The sequence below is a fragment of the Anoplophora glabripennis genome, unplaced genomic scaffold (assembly GCF_000390285.2).
Source record: "Anoplophora glabripennis isolate ALB-LARVAE unplaced genomic scaffold, Agla_2.0 scaffold97, whole genome shotgun sequence".
Classification (NCBI taxonomy): domain Eukaryota; kingdom Metazoa; phylum Arthropoda; class Insecta; order Coleoptera; family Cerambycidae; genus Anoplophora; species Anoplophora glabripennis.
This window is the reverse complement of record NW_019416215.1, coordinates 286,198-312,153: the sequence shown is the minus strand read 5'-3', so window position 1 is coordinate 312,153 and position 25,956 is coordinate 286,198. Positions and strand designations below refer to the sequence as shown.

At 31.8% G+C, this 25,956-nt stretch overlaps 1 protein-coding gene across 8 annotated transcripts; it reads right to left on the bottom strand.

The window, feature by feature from the left end:
• On the bottom strand, positions 1-25,956 carry LOC108907323 (protein NDRG3). Of its 8 annotated transcripts, none has more exons than XM_018710954.1 (10): positions 25,859-25,955; positions 21,735-21,960; positions 15,619-15,693; positions 15,017-15,216; positions 13,749-13,869; positions 11,931-12,219; positions 10,681-10,947; positions 8,749-8,833; positions 3,339-3,383; positions 1-1,020 (listed from the first exon to the last, which is right to left on the bottom strand). In XM_018710954.1, exons 2-10 carry the CDS (start codon positions 21,944-21,946, stop codon positions 875-877), a joined length of 1,440 nt encoding a protein of 479 aa, XP_018566470.1. In that variant the 5' UTR covers positions 21,947-21,960; positions 25,859-25,955; the 3' UTR covers positions 1-874. The 8 variants fall into 8 exon arrangements, 7 of the variants coding, with proteins under 7 accessions (XP_018566470.1, XP_018566471.1, XP_018566475.1 ...); XM_018710956.1 differs by having other exon boundaries at positions 931-1,020; positions 3,282-3,383; XR_001964327.1 differs by having other exon boundaries at positions 967-1,020; positions 3,339-4,785; positions 25,859-25,956.

The following is a 25,956-nucleotide window of genomic DNA, read 5'->3' as shown; positions in this document are numbered from 1 at the left end:
ATTAACTTTTATTAAAATTAAACAGTGCTTAACTTAACTTAACAAAGTGAGGCACAATACGCTTCATTAATGACGACATTAAAAATATCTGTTATAAAACTTATACAATTAACAACTCATTGGCATGAATAAAAAAATTCAACGTAATAAAATCAATACAATGGCAAGAATACATTTCCCTTGCTTATATATTTCCAAGAATTATCTGAGGCCTCTATGAAAGCTTACCTACAGCCTAACAGTACAGTAATACATCGAAAGTAAATGTAAAACCTGTAAAGTAACATCTACGTAAAGCTAGCCTCTAGTAGTTAACAATTCACTAGGTTGTCGAGACTCGTTTCTGCTGGTGATAGTAATCGATTCGTTGCAATTAATTTAGGATTATGTTCTGATTTGTCTAAACTAAAGATATGTGCATTATTGAGAAAGTGGCAGTGGCCAACAAAATCTTCTGTATTGAAATTTATCACAATCGTCACATGCCTTTTTCTGCGCTATACATATCTTGAAACGGCAATTTCAAACGAAGTAAGGAACAAGTAGAAGTCAGCCTTAAAACGTAACTCAACTTACTTGATGTTAGAATCTACGCTACACATATAACAACAAACAATATTTAGAGAGTTGGTCTATGAATATATCACACACTCTTAGGTACTGCTTTCTCTTCTGAAGAACTACTATACAGTATATATTTTGCTTTTGTTATAATTTTCTCTAACCTACACAGTCCAAAATATTAAAAAATTTTCTTTTATTAAAATCCCAGTTTAGCTTTTCTACAAGTAATTTTTGATTTTTAACAACTCAAAGTTTTAAATTTTCTTCAAACCCAGCATATATAAATTTCAATACAGCATGACCGCCCAACTTAACAAACGACTGCAGAAATTGGGTTCTCCGTTATACGTATAACGTTTGTTGCCCACTGGCCGCCAGTTGAAAATTTAGATTTGAGCAGTTCCTCCAATGATGCTTTACGAAACAGTGCCATTTTCGTTGGTGACAAAGGAGCAACTGAAAATTAAAAACGACAAGAATAAATAACACAAACATGAATGTATGCATCACTTTTAATTTGTTGGGTGAAAAAATAATAATAATAATAATAAACCAAGGTACATTTCTGGGAAGTTATTGACCAAATCGGATTTTGCTTTATTTACTGACTCGGTTCAAATTAAAAGAAAACATCATTTTTAATAAAAGCTGTGTGTAGTGTTGGGGTGCAAATTAAATTAAACTGATTTATTAATGCATGCATTGTTTAGTTAAAGAAGCAAATTAATGTGTAACTCACTATAATGCAATTGCTTCACTTAATACCTACGGTAGTTTATTCTAGATCTACAGACTCACGACAAGAAGGATGTCATTCATGCTTTAAGGCTATGCGAACCTAGAAAAACTACAAAAAATATTCCATCTACGATCTATACCATTTCATGTACCACACAATTGTTGAAATACACAACTATTCTTTAGATAGTAGATACATTTATATGTCATATTTCATTTTATTTTATTTAGATTTAATTTAGATTTTAACTCACAGGAAAACTTTTTATTTTTATCTCATTAAATTTTTTCACATATGAAATAATAATTTATAAGATTATTTATTTAGGATAAGAGTATGAAATTCAAATCTACTCATTAATTTGTCTTCTAATTATTTTGAATATTTAAACACTATAATAGTTAGAATCTATCATTATTAATTCACATTTTGAGAGTTCATAATTTATTGACCATATATTCTGTATTCTTTAGGTATTATTAATACTATTGATATTAAATAACAAATAAAATATCAGTTACTACTATTTTAAATAACCCATCATATATTCTAGTCTAGTCTACCTTTAACATTAGAGTCTAGAAAACAAAATTTAGACACTCTATAGAAATTTTAGTCCTACCTAGAATTCATGAATTCACTGACACAACAAGGATCAGATCATCGAATGTAGATTTATTTATCTGATTCAACGTGGAAGATGTATCATGTATCACTTCTTTAAAACAATCTATCACTTTTTTTAAAACAATCTGTGACTTTATAATATTCAACACGGAAAATTTTCAGTTTACAACTTTTGAATGAATAGTTTTCATTCCTTTGACTAGTTGAAGGGGTTCAATGTAAGTATTCCAATTTATATTATTTTTTTAGGAGGAAATAAGTTTTATCAATAATATTATACAGGATGTTTGGTAAGTCGATACATTCCTTGCAGGAGGTTATAGTACAAGTAACTTGTGATATATTTCCTTAATATACCATATTCCGAAAACGCTTAGTTTTCGATCTACAGGGTGTTTTTAAGGTTTTCATTAAAAAAATGCAAATTTATAAATATTGCGAAAACCGCTCAGAATATTTTACTGAAATTTTACAGATTCTGATAGTTAACAACAATACATGTTTTACGATAAAAATATTGTTTTCAGTTACACCAGTGGCGTGCGCACAGGCATGTCTCTAGATATTGTTAAAGAAAAAAATGATACATCACCGATTTTTCTTAAAATAAAAATTATTTTTTAATTCTTTGTTCAACTTGGAAGAGAAACGGTATCTCGACTGTTTTTCTTATGACGCACCGAGTAAAAAAACATAAAATCGATTTATCGCATGGCATAATTCGGTTTCAATAATTTGAAAAATAGCAGAAATTATGCTATATATAAATAAATGTATAACATCAATAGCCTAAAATGATTTGGTGCTGATACTTCAACTAATTTAGAAGCTATTTAAAACGACAGTTTGAAAAGATCATCAAGTTAGTAAGGAGTCTAAATTAATTTCTTGTTCATTTTTACTAATTTTGACCAAGGTAGCCCACATAAGTTTAACAGTAAAATACAGAACATAAAAAGTGATTGCGGTATTCTAGGAAACATCTGAGATAAGAACAGTACAACAAGAATAATAATTTACTATTACCCATGTTGTGAGACTAAATTATCAGTGCAAACTGTGAAACGCAATAGTTTACTCTTACACTGAATAATTTTAGTACCACCGTACAAACAAAATAGAGCCGTAAGTTACGTTTATTCTAAACATTAATTCTTACGACTCAATCACTTAAAAAATCCCATTAGCGTAACTAAAAGGTACGTATCAGTTTAAATAATCACATTTATTAAAACGTAGTCACAATGCAAAGACAAACATTTTGAGCATTAACAGAACAGTGTTAATATTGTTAGTAGGATGATGTGTGTGTTAGTTTCAGTAAACAGTCCAAAACCAAATCTAAACTTACATGGGAGGGGATATTTCTGGGAGCCTAATAGATAGAGGCCAGTTTAATAGGATTTACCTTCGAATGACATACAGCTAGACCGTCTGCGCCCGACTTGAACGGCTAAAACAACATGATAGAGACCTTGACTACATCGGCCAAAACTACACATCTGTGTCCCAACGCCTGCTAAATCAGTGAATTTCATCAAACTGCGCTTAGTGCCATTTTATACGAAAGCTTTTTGCATGTTGGTACTCTGCCTCACTCTAATTCGTCTGAAGTAAACAAATGGGCTGGGACAGAGGGGACAAAAACTGCGTTATATCTGCGCAAAGGCTGCCTGCTTTCTGCCACTGAAACTGCACACCTTATCTGTTCTCGCACGAAGACTCTAGAGACAGTCAATTCACTTTGCTTTGAGCTTCTTATGTGACGTAAGAGATAACTTAATGGAATCATTTTCACGATTTAGGTCTTTTTTGTATGTTTACATGCAGAAAAAGCCTAACCTGACCTAACCTATCAGATATTTTTCTTAAATTAGGGGTCAAGAGAAGTGTGCATATCGGAAGCTTCGAACAAACTGAATGGGCTATCTCTAGACTCTCATAATTGAAATTCCTATCTCCATTGGACATATTTTTGGAACATAATCTAGATACATTTGGAAAATCTTTTACGTCCGATTCACAACAGTTCAGACAAACTCTTATTAAATAGTGTATTTGTAGACTCTAGAAATCAATTACACTTAGATCAAGGAATTATTTAATAATCAAAAGAAAATAATAATTTATGTATAATTGGTGTGGTTTTATTTGTCATGCCGATCAACATTACCTTTGCCCAAAAGTTGGATAAAAGTACAGATTGTTAAAGGCATAGTTTTTATTTTAATTCATTAAGTTACTTAAGACAGTTCCGAGTATCAACGTCGTCAGATCTAAGGAAAGGTGCTTCAAGAAGAAACAAATTCGTCGCGTAAACTGTTGTGACAGTACAATAAAAGTAATTAATGTAGTAACAAATGATAAATATGATAACAGATGATAAATCGTAATTAGTCAGATCTGAGTGCGTCGATCGCAATGCCCCCTGGATCCTGACGGCATACAAACGTCAAAATTTGTGAACAACCATCAGCCCTTACTTTAACTTGTTTGTTATAATGCTTAAAACACTGCACTAACTTTTTGAACAAGGCAAGTTTGGCAATACTGAAATATTGGTAGTGGTGTCGCAAATTCGCAAAGTTGTCTTTTAAGAGACATTAAAATGTAAAATTAGGGATAATACTTGTACACTCCCAAACTTGGTGAAGCATTGTTTCCCATCTCCAATTTTTAGAACTATATCTAGAATACTGTTGGACACATAAATACTGTTCAGTGAGATCAAAGTTATTAGAGTAAGTGCAGAGTATGTGTCGAATTTCCGAGACATCGGATAATTTCCCTAAGCTTATGTATAATTTACTACAATTGACTGATTTAGCAAGACTTGAGGCACTTGAATTGTACAGCTGAAAAATAAAACAAACAAATTAAAACATATACGGCTTGCTGACGAATAGTGTTTGGCGCTAAAAATTGAACTAATAAATATAAGCGTATGTTATGGTAAGGGAAACTGTGGCATAAAATATCTCGAGTGTCAGATTATTTATTGAATTGAGTGATAAGTTTACATAAATACAGAGTTTTCGCACAAAATGAGTTGAGTATGTAAGTAATATTAGAGACAGTAAAATAATCATATAAATACAACATTTCTGTTAAGTTCTACAAATACTTTTCAGATATAGGATATGTAATTAACGACCAGAAAAACAGCATATTTGTTACTATTTAATAATATTTTATTCCATGTAACTATTCTATCTATCTAGTCGGGTACAATAGAAGTAGTCGATTATTAAGACGCTTTTTCTAATTATAAGAAGAGAAGAAATTGAACCAAGTTACTGAGCATGTTTAATTATCATATAATAAACATTTGTGCCTACCAATAATTGAATATCAAAAATATATTTGAAAAACAAGAGGTAATGGTTCTTAACGTGTAGCAAGCCCACTCTGTAATATTTAGGTATCTGTGGATCTATCTTTGTTGACATGTACAATGTAAAAAATGTGTGTCGACAACCAGCAATACAAATGGTTAGTGGAAGGAATGACTTAGTGAAGTCATTTATTGTCCGGCTTTTGGAGACAGTGCAGGTAATGTTAAATTTGAACATTTTTCATCACTGAAGTGATATTAAAGATATTTAAACAGAAAACAATTTGTTATTAAATTCGAAACAAACTCCGCACCATAAGGTCCACCTAATTAAAGGTGGTAGGTTACAAATGTTTATTACACTTTTAGATAAAAATATGAGTATATTATGCAAAGTTTAGAACTGGAAAGAATATCTTCTTCCGATTTAAATAGACGTTTTGTACAGCAAGATGCTACTAGATACCTTTTACTTTTATATAATTTGTGGTTGTGAATTTATCTTTATTGAGTAGGAATAAATGACACTGAATGATTTTTTTTTCATCAATTAAAACGTTATTTGCGGCAAAAATGTGAGAAAACCCCCCAAAAAAATTTTTCCATTTTAATGATGATTATGAAGTATTTAAGCTCAAAAAAAACGTAACCCTTATTTTTTTCAAAAGTTTGACTGTTTGAAACAAAGAAACGCTAGATCGAGATGAAACTTCACAGGAATCTTCTGGATATATCGAACTGTAAAAGTCATGCTTAACATTAGTCATTTCGTGAATATTTCTAATTTAGCCGTCAATTTTCTAAAAAACCATAAATTACCTTTTTTCCTGTTTTTAAAAATTCGTGTAAAAGATGAAAAAAAAATCCGAAAAGTTGCGACAGCATGTTATATGAAATTTATTCCAGTTTTCGAAACTGTCCTTCAATTCTCTGTACGACCATTTGTCGCCGAGATATCGATGATTGAAGACAAAATGATCCTTAAAAGTCCGATATTTCAATGAAAAATGGTCATATCGAAATTTAAAACAAAATAAATTGAAGATGAATAAGCAAGCTTCTGGTCCATGCAATGGCTTAGCTGAAGAACATTTTTCCAAGTCCGTGGAAGAAAATTTGCAAAATTTTATTGTGGCTCTATTTCTTAGAATTGTATGATAACCGTAGCTTCTAAAATGCTTATTTTTTAATTCCTGATACGACCATTTTTCACCTAAATACAGTCTGTCAAAAATCACGGAAAAGTTTCGGAAATTCTTTTGACCCTTTAATTTTTTGCATTAGTTTATAGAAATTATCATTATTTTTTACCTTTAGCAGAAAACTTTTTTAGGGACGCCTATGAAACTCATCAGATTTTATTGCTAGGTGTTTTTATACCTGTTCAACTGACTTCGGAAAGACTTTACATAATGCCAATTTGGAATACATAAAATATACGAAGAAATTTTTTATAACAGTACACCCAGTTTATGCTTGGATTATTTCTCCACTTCTTACATATTTATATAATTACCTACGCATTTTGGAAATTTAATTTTAATAAAAGTCGGTAGAATCTCTATACATTTTTATAAAATTTACATTGGCTATTATATTTGCGTACATTCTCTATTAGGTACAGCAGTAAATTTGTTACAACTTGAATAATTTCACATTTACATTCTTTAGAAACTGTTTTGAACTAAACTATTTTTCTACAAATGTCTTTTTTGTTAATACTTTTCTAGAACCGGTTCAATTTTAGGACACAGTTTCACAGAACTTGCTAAAAAAGGTAAATTAACGAAAGTCCAATAACGGAAATAGCAGGATTTGATGAAATGAGGTACACAAAATTATTTTGAACAATACATACCATTCGCGCATATCCAACCAACGCAAACATTGTAAAATAAAATATAAACTCAGTGTATAATCGTGTCTACTGATAGTCGTCGATACTTAAACGACTTTAAAAAAACTTTTTCCGAATAACAAGAATTAATAGTGATACAAACCAGGAAGATATTAAATCGTTATTTATGCTGGGTAAAATTTATTGAAATAATAAGGGAAACGACAATTCTCAGCATCTGGAGATGTAGAAAAACAACACTATTTAGTATTACACGAATAATATAAGTCAATACTGCTTCGAATCACATTATAAGCAGGTAGGTATCATTTTGTATGTTTACCATACAATTATAAATAAAATTTCATGAATGAATTAACTAAAAAATCTGAATAAATAACTAATTACAGCTACATACTGAGACTAGATATTGAATTGAAAATATACTTAAACATTATATTACACAAATAAAAGTTTCTTCTCCGTATTATTTTTATTTCGAAAAGTAAAAAAAATCCGAATTTGAAAATAAACAAGAAAACAACACAAAGATTAGATAGTTTAATTAGAACTAAAAATTCAGAAAAATTAAATGAGCAGTGTATGGATATTTTAACCTCTTTTAAATTGTATGTCTCATTGGCGTGCTAACTCCAGAATAACAAAAGATTTTAATACATGAATCAGTACAGAAGAAAAAGATAAAATCGTTTAATAATATGTTACCCATATTATTGATGACGATATCTGCAGAAGGATCAGGAGAACGGAATGAACCTACTAACTGCTAAGTTGATAGTAAACAGGTATTGTTGTATAGTGAGGTAACCTGTAGAATGCTTTACCAAAAGAAATAATAGCAATAATGATATTAATCATCTGCGTGGAAACACCATGATTTTGACAGAGGAAAAATTATCTGTAACATCAAACAGAAAAAAAAAAATGTTGAGGACATTGGTAAAAAGTTCCACATAATCCAATTTCTTTAAAGATATTAACTGACGAAAACAAAATTGGATAAATTTGACCCGGAAAATGTATTTCCTAAATTTCGATGAATCAATTTTAGAAAGTTATAGGTTACAATCCAATGAAGATTCAATAGAAGAACCAAATCGAATAAACAATATTTCTTTACTGATTTTCAAGGAAGAGTTATTTCTAATTATTAGTTAAGTTTTGGTCGCATGGGTAATTTTTTAAAATGTAATGTACGTCGCAATTATATAAGGTATGAATCGACAATTCAAACAGAAAATCGTCAATTTTACCCAGCACAATAAAAAGTAACGGAACATAACAAGGTAGTCACCAACAAAATGTTATGGGGTATCCAACCTTCAAGAAAAGTTAGACATATCATAACACAATCGTTGCAATTTGTGCATCAAAAAGAGTCTACTTAAACATTACAGTATAATGTTTGCTAAATTATTGCAAAGCGGTGGTGAGCGTGTATGATTGTGGCAGTAGAAGCCTTAATGGTATTGTTAAATATCTATATCAGTGGCAGCAATGTTAAAACTCCAATAAAATTTGGAAAGAGGTACAACGATTTGTTACTTTTACATTTAAAAGTATAATACTTAGTACTATCAAAAGTCCGTCTGAATAAATTCGCCTTTTTAGTACGTCTTTACTTACCGTATCCCTCGCCTTGTAGAAATAACCTGAAAGCTTCACTGACTTTTGCCGGCTGTTCCTCCAGTACCATGCCACAATCCGAAATCTGGAAAAACGAGAAAAATTAGCAGCTTTACAGAAGATATCAATGTAAGAAGACTGCAATTGTGTTATCAACTTTATTCATATCTTAGAAGCATAGTTATTGTTTATGTTAATGGTACAAAGTACTGAAGCAGGATTTACAGGACTAAACAGTGCTACTGAGTACAAGACCTAAAGTAACAGAGATGAAAGAGTCATTGGAACAGCTTACGAAAATAATGATGTAAATGAAGGATGATATGAAGACAGGACAAGGTGAATTAACTTCTGATACGAAGACAGGACAGGGTAAATTAATGACAAGACCGGATGCATTAAGATCTGACAAGAAGATAAGACAGGATGCACTAGTTGCGTTAAGATCCGTAATGGGGATATGAAAGACGAACTCAAGAGTGATGTCAGAAATAAATTTGAAGGTACGAAGAGACAATTAAAGAAACAAGGCAAGGCAAAGTATAAGTAATATGAAGACATGAATATATAACCGATGATGAATTGAAAAATACCATCAAGGTTCGGATAAACTTCAACTCCCAGCTGAGGAAGAGCTCGATGGAGTTAATAACTCGACTGACGTTGACAAAGCTACGGCCCTAATAGTACGATTGAAAAGTGAAGCCTTAAAAGTTTTACAAACTTTAGACGAGGGTAACGATAATCACTATGAGGAGCTAGTTCAACACTTAGAAATAAAATTTAGTAACAAACACTTACAGCAGGTCTACCAAGCACAGCTATAGGGTAAAACTCAAAAAACAAATGAGAGTTTACAATAGTATGAGGCCGATGTAGTTTGTTTAGTTTACTTGGTACATCGAACAGCTAAGCAGGACTTTATGGAGTAGTTAACTGCCCAGGTATTTATTGACGTTATATGAGACTGCGAAAGTCTTGCGATTAGCCAGTGTAAAACAGTCAGTGAAGTGCTGACATATGCCTTAAAATTTGAGTGGAGATCAAAGAATTTGGATGCTTGTCCCAAAGAACAGCAGTTGTGACTGATGGACAATGAGGAAAGTTGATTATTAGTTGAAAAGTTCATGGGACCCGAGTAAAAAATGGACAGAAATATCGCAGAAATCATCAACTTCCAAGGAATATAATCAATAAAATGCTGAGAGAAGTCCATGGTGGAGTGGACTTGAATAAGACTGACAAAAGATAGAGGAACATTCTACTGGCTAGGCATCTATCTGAGATGTAGAATACTGGTGTCGTCAATGTGCTGACAGTTCCAACAGCAACTGATCCATAATCAGAAGTAAAGGCCAGATAAAACGGTACAACCTTGGGGCTACCTTCGAAGGAATTACCGTAGACGTCGCCGTCGCCGGACGTGACAGAATCTGGAAACCATTTTCTCCTGGATGGACTACTTCAGAAATAGCTGGAAATATATTCAATCGGCGTTCCAAGAGACTGCATTCGGATCAAGGGCAAAATTTTTAACCGGATGGGTTCCAAGAGGTATGCCAGTAGATGTACATCAAAAAGACAAGCACAACACTTTTACATCCACAATCTGATGACATGGTGGCGAAAATTTAACTAGACCCTGCACAATTACCCTGCAAACAGTTGACAATGAACATAAAACCGACTGGGACTGATACCTATCTCTTTTCCTATTGGCCTGCCGATCAGCAGTCCATAAGACTACCGGGAAAACACCAACTAGCATAGTCTTCGGTAGTGAATTGAGACTACCCTTCCACATTGTTCTTGGCCTCCCAGAAGATCGAACTAACACATCGCGAGAGAGAGAGTTTTTGAAAGTTAAGTTACAATTTTATTATTAAAAGTTAAACTTGTCAAAGTTTATGACATCTTTGAATAATACATTACCTTCATCCAGGAAGAGTTTGTTGGATCAAGACGGCCATTAAACGTCACGGTGTCGTCCATCTGTGGACTAAACGCACCCGTAATGTTCAATATAGGCATACTCAGAGTGGCTGTCTTCTTTTTCACTGGGTCCGTTTCTCTGTGAATATTTAGATCGTTTCTTCTGATGTAACTGTCGATGAACAATGACAAGTTGGTGGGATTCACATTCCTCTCGAAGTAACTCTTATACACTTGAACCAAGTCGTGATTCCTTTCTTCAGTATGCTGGAAAGTGTCGGATAAAACATGTAGTGCAGTTATAGTCGACTCGCAAAGAATTGAAATTTATTTGCAATAAAAATTAAACTGATCATTGGAAATAATGGATATTCTGCCTTTGTTTACCCCTGTTACATCATTCTCCTTCATTATTCTTTTGAACTAGTCGAACTAAATACCTGTCTTGTAAATTTTTTTTTTTGACTGGAATCTTTCCAAGAATTTTGAAATCACCAGAAATTATTATCTAAACCTTAGGTATATAATATGTGGTATATAACTGCCAACTTAGCAGATAATTTAGGTTCTAATAATATTGGATCAGATATGGAGAAGTGGATGTGGGAATTCCACAAGGCTTTATGCTAGGTTCTATCATGTTTCTGTTATACACAAGTGAACTTGATATGTTAGTTTCCTGTTATGTGATGATACATCTATGACTATTTCTAATCCTAGTGATAAAATGTTAGAATCTAAATGTAATGCTTTATAGAATATTTTAGTTAATTGGTATTTAGTTTACTCTTTATCCTAAGAGTGATTAGATACAATTAATTAGATTTCATAATAGGCAAAACATTGATCAAAATTAAATATTAAAGTAAATGTATATATGTGTTTTTGTATTAATTATATGTATATATGTATATTTAGATACAATTTTTAATTTTTATTTTGAATAATCATTTATTATTACTATTCTTACGAGGTATTGATCGTGTAATTCAACGCTAGTTGTGGCATGTAGTCCATAAAGTAGTTGCTTAGCACACTCGCTTTCATAGAACACTTTTTGACTTCATTTGATGTTTTTTTTTTGTTAAGAATTTGAATCTGTTTAATACCTTTAAAATACAGCAAAATCTACGGCAACCAATAAGAGAACATATGTTTTTTTTATCTGTGTATACACTATTCTCCACAACGAACGAGCATTCAAACAGAGAAAACCACAAGAGCCGATTTGTCAGAATGCAGAGTCTTACCCTTCCGAAGTGGTGCCACATCAAATATTCTAAAACTCCCTGTGTCATACCCTTCGACCGGAGGTGCCTGGCGTTGAGCTTCTGGTAACCCCACTCGATCCAGCCGGCTTGGGTGCTCACACAATTTATCAGGCAGAGAGCGGATACTTGGCTGGGGTGGCTTAATGCAAACCGGCACAAAACATTGGAGCCGGCCCCGACTCCAAATCCTATGAACTGTTTTATACCAAAGTGGGTCAGCACGTAACTAATCTGATTTGCCAGTTCGTCCATTGTCGGGTAAACGTAACTGAAAATATACAGATTTAACTTTTAATGCACTCTATTTGTGTTATTTTTCACCGAGTTTATATGCTGAAAATCAGTAGCGAAAATAGTCATCTAAAAAATACCTTCAACAATTTTATGGAAGACTTATGGAAGAGTCAGCGTTACTTGTTGGTATAGTATGGATTTTTACAGAAAAATGAGACAATAATGTTGCTTGCCTTTTGAAGAAACTGTTAGCATGAACATAAGATGAAATTAGATGATTATATCATAATTCACTTCCCACACTAAGTCAATTCTGTTGAAAGGGTAAATTGTTTTTTCTACACGTTTGATATTCTTTTTGAACGATGTATACAAATTGTGGTGATTGTTAAGGCAGATTTTTTATGCAAGAACAGTTTCATTTTTTATTGTGGAACTTCATATTACTAGTGTATATATCTATATATTGATTCATTTTTTGGTGCAGGTTTACCGAGGCTTTTCACACAGTGTAACTAAGCGGAAAAAGTTCTATAAATGTACATGTGGTAACTAAAGCGTTTGGTTAAACTTTAATGTGACATAAATCAAGAAAAAAAATTCATATAAACGAAACAAATGCTTAATCTTCAAGATAAAGAATATTTGTCTTAAAAGTACATTAACTACATCAATTTGATGGTCATTTCTCATCAAACCAGTTTGACCGAGTTGTGGCTATGCTGGATTCAACCGAATTGGCTACTTACTACTGAAATAAAACAGTAAAAGTGTAAGAGGCTGATTTTGCAGCTAATGACATCGCTTCCAGTTCAAAAAACATTCAATATAACACCGAACCCTCAATTTTATTTAAAACTATAACCAATCCGGTTGGATACAATAAGACGCAAATGGACCGCAATTGTAATCTTAAAACTTAGTATTTTTAGAACTAGTCTGCTATCAGAAACAAAATTACTCCTTAATTGGTGGCCAAAAGATAGGCAAATTGTTGTCCCTTTTCTATTATTTCAAATATCAATACCAATCAGTTAATCCAAATATAATATATTTCTATTAAAGGTCAATCAAGTTTTATTACGACACACTCTGTCACTTCTTGAATAAATCAATTGCCCCTATTTAATAAGTTTGAAGTACTATGAACTTTTAACTGGGCTTAATTTGTTTCCAGAACATGAAAGGTTGGATATTTTCATGTATTTTTATTGTTATATGAGCATTGTTTGAATATGTAACGCTCGTAGAAAACAATACATTTGATCATTAGATTTTTCTTACACTGAAAATTAAGAAAAAAAATACTTTTCAGCAATCAATTCAATGTACACAAAATACGAAGGGTGGACACTTATTCCTTTTATCTTTCTGTAAATACGAAAGTTTTAGGAAATTTTTAAATATTTGTTTTATATCGCAATAACATTTCCTACATCCTTGTCTGTACCATGTTTTCCTAGGTGAAAAATATCTCAATTTTAAGAGAAATAAGTGATATTAGTGCAAAACGCTAACGCATTTTTCTGAATTTAAACTAGAAAAATAATAAATTTAACTTACTCTTCTGGGAGAGTTTGAGCTCCCTCCTCTTGTCCTGGGGCATTCACGTGGTAAACACAGAAATTTTCTAATAATGCTCTCATGTCAATGTAATTGAAAAATGCCTGGAAACTTGAAATATCTGAAAAGACAAAAGTACGGCTAAAACTGAAACCTGCATCCTTACAAGTCTTTAGTTCAATGAAACCGTTATGAAACAGAAGTTCTGTCAAATTATACTCAAAACTACTTCTATCAACTTATTCATGTCAAGCTTTATCAAATTTTTATCTATATAGTTTTACCCTCATACAAGGAAACTAATAAAATGAACAGTTTAAATTGGAAATCTTTTTGTTGTTCATAGTTCTACTCATTCGATTTATTTAATTATTTCTATAATGTACCTATTTTTTTTTATTTACGGTTATTGTAGGGCTATTGGCGAAGATCTGCATGATAAAAAATGACGTAGAAATTTGTTCCTATTTGAGAGCGGCTTAATAAAATATCCAAATAGTTGCGTATTATTTTTTATAAAATCTGAATGAAAATCCTGCTCCTGAACATCAGATTTTCTTTAATATTGTAAATGCAACTAAAAATTTCCAGATTCATTACTAAATGACCTTGAAAATTTAAAAATCTTTATCTGCCGCGCTTTTTTGTTTCTTTCTTGCCCACCTAGGAAAAATGCCACGGGCCTCACTTATTCACAACGTCACGAGTCGCCACTGGTACCTATGGGTCTTATTTTGAACAGTTTTTATTATAACTGCTTTTAATTTATATTGGAAACTGTTTTCTTTTCAAGCTACTTCCATACACGATTATTTCCTGGGAAATGTTATTTTTAACACAGATTTTCCACAATTATGACTATTTAGATGATTTAATTTAACTACTATTAAGTACTAGCATTGTCGTAGGTGGCAAGAAGGCCACCACTTCAATATAATTTTACTGTTCTATTTTACCCATGTCAGAAAGATATTTTAACTTAAGGAAAAGTGGTTACCATCGCCACCTTATACTAAAGAGAACAAAATCTTTGCCTTAATAACGATTACGAATACACTCGACCAGTTTTTGCATTTAAATGAACTGTGTTTGTCACGCAAACGATAAGGTCCATTATGATATAATTTTAGAGCCGAACAACCTTACGCGACCTTGATCCCCTCGAATCTCTTTTACACACTTTGACTTTCTCGGCTTCAAATAACGTTTTTTTTTTCTTTAAATTATCGCCAGCTTTGTTTAAAATGTTTGTGTCAATTAATACTTACAGTTAAGTCCCAAATCATGATACGTCAAAATAGCTGGTTTATTCCTTGAACCTTGAATAGCCACAACAATATTCCCGCGATCGGTTTCCACAATTTCTTCTTGAGCCGAAGAATCATCTCTAGAGAGCGATCGGGCTGAGGGGAATTGCAACTGAATATTTTTCAATTCAATATCGTCCATGCTGTCGGAAGGCATTGTACTAAAAAAACAAACATTTCCCTTAATTATGAAATTTTACGTTTGGGACCTATTTATAATTGTTTTTTGTTTTCAATAAGTGTTTTCAGGAAGATTAGGGAAAAGAATGATGTTTCTATAGATGTTATTTGTAAATTAAGTGACCTTTTGTAGGTTACTAAACAAAAACTAACACAGTTGCTTTTATTTTACATTTATTTCAAACAAATGTTGCATATGCTTCTGGTAGTTAATCTTCATTCAGTCCTCGTATTGCGAAATATCTTCAATCAAAACTCTCGAGTTGAAAAGTCAAAACTACGGAGCACTCGATAAATTACAAAAAATAAAAATAATCCTTTATCAAGAAGCTGCTAAATTCTCAAGCACTCTAAGTCAAAGCAACGTGTGATGTGGTTCTTACCCCAAAAGGGCAGCCTCTTCTGCTATTCCGGAAGCAGGCATTTTTCTGTTTGTGTTAATGTTTGCACTATCAGTCCTAAAACAAAAGGAATAAAAAATAAAAAGAGTAATACAGGTACCTACAGCGATAAATAAGGAAACTGTAGCTAAGGAGGATGATGAATTAATGCGTAATATGGGAGGGTTAGGTTGCATTAGGTTTCCCAAATAACAGCTAGTCATTCTTTCTTTTTCTAAAATTATCAGATCAGTCATCAGAAGCTGGTTGGTTCCACAAAATATTTTTCGAGAAAACTGATTCTTTAAATACTTTTATTTATTAATATAAAAAAAATCACTGCCAACAAAGTAAACAAAAACATGTTTTTGCATGGACAGCTGTGACTTCATATTTAACCCAAAAAATAAACAAAGCGTTTTTAATGGTAGTTTTCTACATTTTGTACAACGAACTTTTGTGAAATAAGAAGTAGTATAGTAATTATCAAATCAATTTTTGAGATGTTATTATCAAATAAATAGTTCTTGTTTACAAGGAACAATGCCAAACATTTTTAGAATATTTTTAAACTTTTGTTTTAAATGTTTCACACGGTAAACAAGTCCAGTGTGAATTGTTACAGAGTTATAAGCATCAAAAACACGCTGGCTGCTGCCAAAAAGTCTAGACCCCACACTAGCCTCTTATTTTAAATTTAACAGAACAAAAAATCTAGGCAGAGATAAACCAAAACATAAATTTAGTTCCATGTGTATGTTCGTGTAAAATTGTATTTCGTGTGACATTTTTTTCAATTGTTATGTCCCCTATGTTATAATATCAGCAATACAGAAAAAATATATGAATAAAATATAACACATTAGTTTTTGAAATGGAAAAATGTAGCATAAAAATTCTTGGGACTCTTATTACTATTATGACGTATGTTTTTTTTTAACCCGGAACTTTCAAATATCTCCAAAAATAAGCACTCTACGAAAATGATGTCAATGAAAAAAATCACCAGTATATCATTTTATGACAATTTTGTTTTATTTATTCTAGAAATATGCATTTACTTAATAAATACTACTACATGTATACAGTGTGTCCTGCATAAGAACCGACACAGAGCAGGTGCATGTACGGGTGTCCAAAATATTGTAAATTAACCAAACTTACCTATATACAAAGTTATTAGCCCTCAAAGTGGGGCCTTAAATTTCAAAAAAAATAATATCTCTGCAACACTTTACCGTAGAAGAACCAAATTTGGTGCATCATTTAGGTATTACTGGTCTTCTTTGACTATGATTTGAAGTTAATTGAACCACTACAAGGCGTTCATTGGGGATGACTCACCCCTAAAATTGTTCAGAACTTTTTTTTCATTGACCGAATTGAAAAATAGTAATATTAATTCCCAACAGAATTTAATTTTAAATTTTTTTTACACTTGTAAAATTTTAAAAAACTTTATGGTTTTCAAGCAAAACCGTGTTGACTGATACAATATTTTAACAGTGTTCATTAAAAAATAATCAAAGTCAGTAGTAGGCTTTATCTTTCAAATTTGACAATTGCCCAAATAAATTTTACTTCACTTTTCTCCTAATTCTACAAAAAGAAAACAAGTACCTAGGTAGTTTTTTAAATAAGCGAATATTGTATTAAGTAAAAAACACAAATAAATAATAAAAATAATAATTGATATTTTTTCAACAGCAATCAGAGGCAATTGTTGAAATAAAATAATTTTATTACTAGCTGGCAAGTTTGAAAGATAAATAATAATAAATTCATTGCCTGCTACTGACTTTTCGATTATTTTCTAATAAACACTGTTAACATCTTGTTTCAGTTAATACGGTTTTTTTTTGAGAATCAGGTTATTTAAAATTTAATAAGAGTAAAAAAATTTTTAAAATTAAATTCTGCTGCGAATTAATATTATTATTTTTCAATTCGGTCAATTAAAAAAAAATCCGTACAATTTTAGGGGTGAGTCATCACCAATAAACACCTTGTAGTGCTTCAATTAACTTTAAATCATAGTCAAAGAAGACCAGTAATAAACTTAAATCATATACTAGATTTGGTTCTTGCAGAGATATTAATTTTTTTTCGAAACTTTGGCCCCACTTTGGAGCTAATAATTCCTCAAGGGTGCAACTTTGTATGTAGGTAAGTTTGGTTAAATTACAATATTTTGGACACCCCTACATGCACCTGCCCAGTGTCGGTTCCAATGGGGGACACCCTGTATAGGATAAACGAGTCATGCATTAAGTTTTCTCTAGAAATATCGATTTGTATACCAGTTAAATCCAGTAAATGGGGTCGGCAATCTCATTTATATATAATTTAATGAAGAGGAAGAAGTATGAATCCTTACTACAGCTAATGAAACCCTGTGCGTGTGTAAAGACATATGTGTCGTGATATCGTGAGATAAAAGGCAAAAAAAGTGTCATTTCTCAAAAACATCTACATACTGCTCATGCAACTTACCTTCCCCTCCTCCTGCTCATTAAAGATCTTTGTAATAACTCTGCAATAGTTCAAACAAAGTGCAACAGTAAGCACAAAAATACACAAAAGTTTATATTGGTTTCCTTACACCAATGCTGCTGGTTTTGCTTGTGTTCAGCACGGAAATAAGTGAACTTATGCTTTATGTACTATATATAGGCTCGTATTATTTAATAATTAAATTGCAGGAGTAGGGACAATTATTATGTTTACAGGAAGAATTTATCAGGATTTTAAAACAGGTACAATTTTCATTCCCGCACTTCAGGCGTTAAGACACGATAATTCAATTTACCTCTTCACTCTGATCTGAAGTGTGGTAACAACAACCAGTACCTATGCTAACTCTCATATACACCTACTTCCAAAAACTGAAAGTAAACATTGAAATGGGGGTATAAATAGAATACTACAATGTTTTTGTTTATGTTGAGGAATATACGCATTAATCCTAACTGATGCTATTTATATCGTATAAGTAGTATAAACAAACATGGAAATTGGAAACAAGCGTATAGATAGATTTGCATTATTATTATTACCCTTTGATGTACTCATATCCTGTCTACACGAAGCACTGAATAAGTTTTTCAACTTTGTTTTGAATTTTATTCATTTGAGTTTCGGTATTACTAGAACTCGTTAGCTTTCACCTTGTAAGCGCATTTACACTCAGACACGACTGTGTGATACGTGACGATGTTCCTCAAAATAAATGGGAAGTATTACATTAAGCCAACATCTAATTATGAGAAGTTTAGCTAATGTACCGGATTAATCAAGATTAAGAAACTAATCTTAGAATAGGTAGTTTGAGTCCCTATTCGGTACCTTAATCTTCGTAGTACAGTTAGTCAAGGCTAATGTCAATTAGTTATTGAGATTCACGCTTCAGTAGTTTTGAAATAAATGTTTAAATATGCGTAAAGTTATGCAAGGTAACGATAATTGTATAATTATTAAAGAATTAAATTACTGTCAAGATGCAAGTTGGGTTCCTGATCTAATTCACATCAAAGCAGCACTTAGTCTCTTAAGTTAGTAGAAAGACGTAAATTATACAGGATCACAACTTATCCAAAAAATTTTGGGAATAGATGCGGCATGAGTCAATATCGTAAAAGAATTTTTGTAAAATCCTCATAGATTCCGAGAAAAAAATTATTTAAGTTGTAGTACCTTCAACCATTACATAGGACAACTGTAGTATCTAGCGTCATTCGTAATACGCGTGGAGAGCCACGTGGCCTCAGCGACTCCGAATACTGAAATCCGATTTTACAGTCGTCGTTGCCTTAGTGTTTACAGTAGTCTTTTAGTAGTTAAAAATGGTTTGCGTGTATAGCAACTCGGAGTTGATGGATATCGTTTTAATTTATGGTAAGTAAGACAACATTTGTGTTTACACCACGGTGGACAAAATTTTGAACAGTTGTAACATCAGGTATGTCAAATTATTTTATTATTTAAAACCATAAATTTATTTTATTAATGAATCTCTTGTTCTTCTTCAGGAATTTGGGTTCTATCACAGAGCCAAAATCAGTCAATCAATCAAGTTAATTTTAAAACCATTTATATTAAAAAATGTATATAACAAAGGGTATTTAGTAAAACCAGAGACGAGATTTATTAAATTGGCGACAAGTATCTTACACCTTTACTGGTACGTACCAGATTGGACAGTGAACATAGATTTAACAAAATTGTCCTTGAATAATTCTTGAAACTAACGACTAAGCATGAACTAATATGTTTTAAAGAAAATTGGCATACAAAAAGTAAGAATTAAAGTTTATGAATGAATATGTATGAATTTATAAAAAATATGTGAGTTAAAGTAAAGCATAAAAAACCTTTCGCAATAAAAAAGCTACGATTGAGAATATATTAGAATGATTGATTCATTGAGGTTTATATCTAGATGCCAGTATTGTATACGTTTAGGCGACAAATAGTCCAAAATTTTTAATGCAATGTGATAAGTGGCAGAAGTACGTACTTCAGATGCTAAATGTACAAATTACATGTTTAAATATTGTCGTCTTGAGACGAAAACAGCGCAATTTCTATGTAAACATGATGGCGTAATAGAATCAATACAAGACCAAAATTTCACAGTTACGTCCTATTGAATTGTGCCCGCACAAATAACACTGGGAAAATTAAAAGCTCTAGCTATATAGTAGTTTATAGGTCAAAGCAGATTTACCGAAAATAGTAGGGGAAATGTTTTAATAGAATATGCCGGCAGGTATTTGTTTTCAGTCAAAGTATCTAGGGCTTTGCTTAGGATCGATTTTACTATACCTCAGAACCCGTAGTAAGTAGAACAATGTTATTTTTAGCACAACATAGAAATATATTGTCTCCTAATAAAACATTAAGAATTCTGCTCCAAATCTAGAAACAAATTTTCTTCGAATTATAATAATAGGAATACCAAAACAAGGTGTTCAAATAATGAAACAAAATTAATAAATAATAATGAATGAATAAAAAAAAATATTTGCCAGTATTTCAATACATATCCAATTTTTCTTGAAGAAGGAGCAACATTTAGGACTCGAACTTTAATAACAATCTTTCTTAATAACAATCTTTCTTTTTCTTTCAATAACAATAACAAAAAACACAAATAACAATCTTTCTTCTTCTTTCTTTAATAACAATCTTTCGATAATTCTAACTTATTCATCTATTCCTACTGCTGTTTGTTAATATCTCGACACTTTTCTGAAACATATATCGATATCTTAAACGTTCTGAATAACCTTGGGTATGAAAAATATAAACTAAAAGAGATAAATTTTTATTAATATAGTAGTACAGAAATGTGCATACGATAGAGCATCAAAAGTCACTGCTGAACTATATTATCTCAGTGGTATCATAGCAGAGACTCTTTAGGCCAATCAAAACAGAGTTGAAAAAACTAATTAAGTAGTTGCTATTTGCTTAAAATATATAGGATACAGATTTTCTTGGGTAATATCTATTCAGTGAGGTTACGTCTTTTGGGTGTTACTATTATTATTTTTTCTTAACTTTTCGTTGTTTCTTCAGAATGAAAGGAAAAGGTGAAATAACAGGACGATGGTGATCATTGGAATAGTTTTATGATCCAAAATAAGTTTAAATTTGATAATCTCTTCTCAAGCAATCTAATCGCGAAAGAAACGTCTAATTAATATATGAAAAATATCTAGAAACAAATGACCAATTTACTAAGAAAGTGAAAAGAGAACTTTATAAAATCTATAAGCAGTTCTTCTTCATCATAAGAACCCCCTACTTGTTTAATTTGTAGTGTAGTGTAGTTAGTGACCTCATGTTGGCAGCATAATCAAATTTTGTTCCAATTTTTATACATCTTTCAGGTTAGTAATTACCTACTAATATTTACGCTTTCGTTCATGTTCAACATTCATGATCCCTTCGCTGAACATACATCTGGGAAAATTACGGTACAGGTTCTGTAATTAATTAAAGCTACCACAAACCATCAGCATGATAAATGAACACCGTCAGTGACGACCACAAGCGCTAGGTAGGGAACCAGCTTAACACTCGCTAAGAGACGAAGCCATGCTACGATACTATACCTGGTGGAAATAACGATGGGCCCCACGGCCCGAGGATCCCTTTGGAGCAGGCGTTCCTCCTTGGTGGCGGCGGCGCCCGAGACAAAACTAAAAGCTTTCTTGACACCATCCAGCAGACCTGTGGCGGTATTCCCCCCCGACACGGTGGTGGAGCGATAGACGTCGCTCGAACCGGTAAGGGATCGGTACGAGCCACTCGGGCTCCCCGGCATATCGCCAAACACGACTAGTCATCATTACATCAATTGTTTCAATATCATCAAGGTACAAACTGAGTCTAATTTTATATAAGTTTGCATTTCTCAGACTGTTAGAACACGAGACTAAAGTAAAATAAAAAATGTGTAATTGTTAAATGACACAGACCGACCAAATTTGAAATCATACACCGATCCGTACTTTTCCGGAGGTTTCTGATACGCTGTACCAAATTTGACCTAAGAATTGCTCCATCACGTCAGGTTTTCGAGACAGTCTAATCTAATGGAAAAAACATAGTTTTTAGCTATAATAGAGGTTATGTTACTTATGAAGTAATGTTCCCTACAAAACTCGTTATCGCATCTGAAAGTACTACCTACTCTTCCCCTTCAAACCCCATTTTGAAGAGTTCGAATCGTTCAGTCAGAATTAAGAAATTCAAACTGGTGGATCCAATATGGAGGATGGCATAAAACAATGTTAGAATGTTAAAATGAGAAACATTTTGTCGAAAACTACATAAAATTTCTAAAAGAAAATCATGAATTTGTCAAACGATGATCATCATAATACTTATTCGTCAACCCTCAAACCAAATAAACTATTCATCGCACGTTTCTGCTATAAACTATTCTAGATTGTTGAAATTGTTGAATCCAAAAGATTTCTGGGATTGTTGAATCCAAATGTAGCATTAGGCTTTCAAAATTCTAGATGGCGGATAAAATATAGCGGGTGATGTAATTCTATAACACCATACCCTTGGGGGTCGACTTTCCATGATGAGCAAATTCGAATACCTATCGACTTTATAGCTCCTTAGTCCCGGGGATCGAATTTCTATGCGCAAAAAGCTCTAATATAGTAGTATCCTGGAACCTACCAATACGCCAAACTAATCAATTTCAAAAAATAATTTCTTGAGACGGAAAAAAGATATTACAATGATTTAAAATGGATTTTGAAGAAGAAGAATAGCAGTTTCAGATGTCATAATGAGTTTTTTGGAGAAAAAATACCTTATGATGTAACATTACCTCAAATATAGCGTGTTTTTCTCACGTTCAAGTTAGGATATCTCTTAAACCTGACGTGATGGAAAAATTATGACGCCGGATTTAGATTCAACGTGTCGAAGACCTTAGATTTGCTATAGTGTAGTTGCTGATTGAGGTCAGTCACATTTTGTGCGTGAATTAAGTTCATCTTGTATTGTGACTTCACAAATCATTGATAAATTTCTTCAGAGCATCTAGTAAAAGTGCCATAAAAGGTTCGCAGTTTCAATTAATGCCTTCGACAAAAAACATGTTTTTTAAGAATTTTACGACCTTGTCCAAATACTCTATCATGTTTGTTTTTTGGACGCTTAAGCCTGAACGGTGCATTCTACGAAAAAGCTCAAGAGATACAAGTTTTACTAGGAAGTGATTTATTCAAGATTATAAAATTTAATTTTGCATTTCACATTTAACCTTTGGAAGATCCTAGAACCCTTTGGAATGGTTTTAGGAAAAATCATTGCACCTGTTTATTTGTTTTAATGAGAAGAAAAATTTACCGGAACGCCTGCAACTATGTATAAATTATATAAAAAAATACATAAAAAAGTAAAATCTACACACTTAATGATCTGTTTCTAGTTTCTAGTTTGAAATTATTGCTTAATTATATTCTTTTACCTAATATTTACACAGAACTACACGTGCAGTTGATTAAATGAAGAAGTAGATTTCCTCATTCCCGCTAGTGGCTACAACCATTTATAAAATCAACCTACCCTTTCTCATTTTCTTATCTTAATATATGCTTATGTGCATGAATTTTATACAATGAAAACTGTTCAAAAAATACATAGGACAGTTAGGTAAGTAGCATATAAAATTCGTATATCATATTTGAAGTCACTTATACAATATTCCAAATACGGAGATAAGGTTTAACAAATGAATTTTAGGCAGAACATTTTAATTTCTATTAAGTAAACATTTTACAATTATAAATAAGTTTTTACAAATTTTGTATTTCCAATTGTATATTTGAAATAAAATCATTCATTGAGGTATAGACAAATTCATTAAATGATATCAGTCACACAGTACAGAGTGTTAACGAAATATATCAACAAACTTTAATGGACGATTATTTGAGTGATTTTAAACCATACAGGTTATATGTATAAATATTGAAGCTTTAGTGGTACGGGATGTTGAAATAAAAAAATGGCCTTTTTTAAAATACCTATGAAAGGGTTTGGTGCAGTGATGAATTTTGCTAAAGGTTTATTTAATTAAACATGTAATTTGGATATAAATATGTGTCTCTTTGGTGAAGACGCCTGACGTCACTTGCATTGATTATCCCAGAAATTTGACCCCACTGGATGATCTCTGTTTTAATAGTATTAGAGTTATTTTACTTTTTGTGAAGTATTTGATAAAGTTATTGAAAGTTAAAGAAAGATAATAAATTGAAAAGAGTTTGTTTCTCGAATAAAATGAAAGATACTTATTTTTTGGAAACACCACAAGCAGCGATCGAATTTTCAAAACAATAAGTGACGTTAAATTTCTGAGATTTTCAGTAAGTGTGGCTCCTGGTACCTGGAATTTAGTGGCATTTTACTTCTAATTAAATAAATGATCAATTAATAGTTTAGAAATGGTGAAATCTCTTTTTAATTTTCTAAACCTAGTATTGGAGATATCCAACATTATAAATTTATGGACCCGTGTTTATATAACCTTTTCGACATAAAATCACTCAGAGTCGCCCCTGAAAGTTTGTCGACATAAATACTTAATTAACACTTTTTAGAGTATTCCAAACAGTAGAAAGTGCTGGCAATTCTAATTGTTCTAATGTTGATATCCTACAAAATTTAATTTCTGGTCAGTGTCGTTACTGGTCGAAAAAAGATATCTGATGCCTGCGTAATTAATTTCAGCATTTCAAATTGTTATTTTCGTATTTAATGGGGAGTTCTGATTTATTTACGTCTCATATGCGAGCATATGAAAATTTGTTAACTAAAACAACCCTGTAGAGCTGTAACAACGTTACTAAGTTACAATTTGATGATTTGATGAATTTAGAAAGTATATATTTGGTATTAATGGTTGCATAAGATGTTGGTACTCAATGGACAATATTATGTTTAGGCCTATTTGTTTAAGTATACTTACGAATATAGTTATATTATCTAATATATTTAAACTATAATTTCAGTAATCTTTTGTCTAATATATTTAAGGATATGTTTGCTAATTTAGAAAGATGTATTTTAATTGTTGCTATAACGCCCTTTGCAATTTGTTGTAACAAGTAGATTACACTATTGTTAATGATCTACAGCAGAAGACATGCGCGAATACGAGAAAAATTTAAACTTTCCAAAATTTACATACTGCGATAATATTGCATGAAAGCAAAATATCAAAAAATATAAATTCTTAGATACATATACCTATGATTACGTGAACAAAATTATACAAAATTAGACTCAATCCCATGCAATGAAAAGCACATACAGCTGAAAGCTAACGTAAATAAACATCGAAATTGAGCGGGTACATGCAAAATTACAAATTTTAGCATGTTGTAGCCTCCAAACTGCAAGTCGAATTTGAAAATACATACGAATTAAACACAAAATCAAAGTGGTAACTAACTGAACTTGTTAACTGATGATGAGAATATTAAATTTTCTTAAAACGTGTGAAATAATTGATATATTAACAATTAGTCTATTGATTTACTAAGAAATATTCCCATTGAGGGAAAAATTGGATTAATTTGCCAGGCAAGTGCAGGATATTGATTTTTTGCTTCAACTTACAGCTTTTGAATGACTACACCCTAAATTCTTGCAATAATATGCTATTCTCGATAATATTTATGTGAATATCTGAGTTCTTACTTACCTCGAATAAAAATTCGTTATATTTATTAAAAATAACAAATTACACAAACACCTACTATTAAATACTTCACTTTTATGACGTTTCCCTGCCTGTAAGTG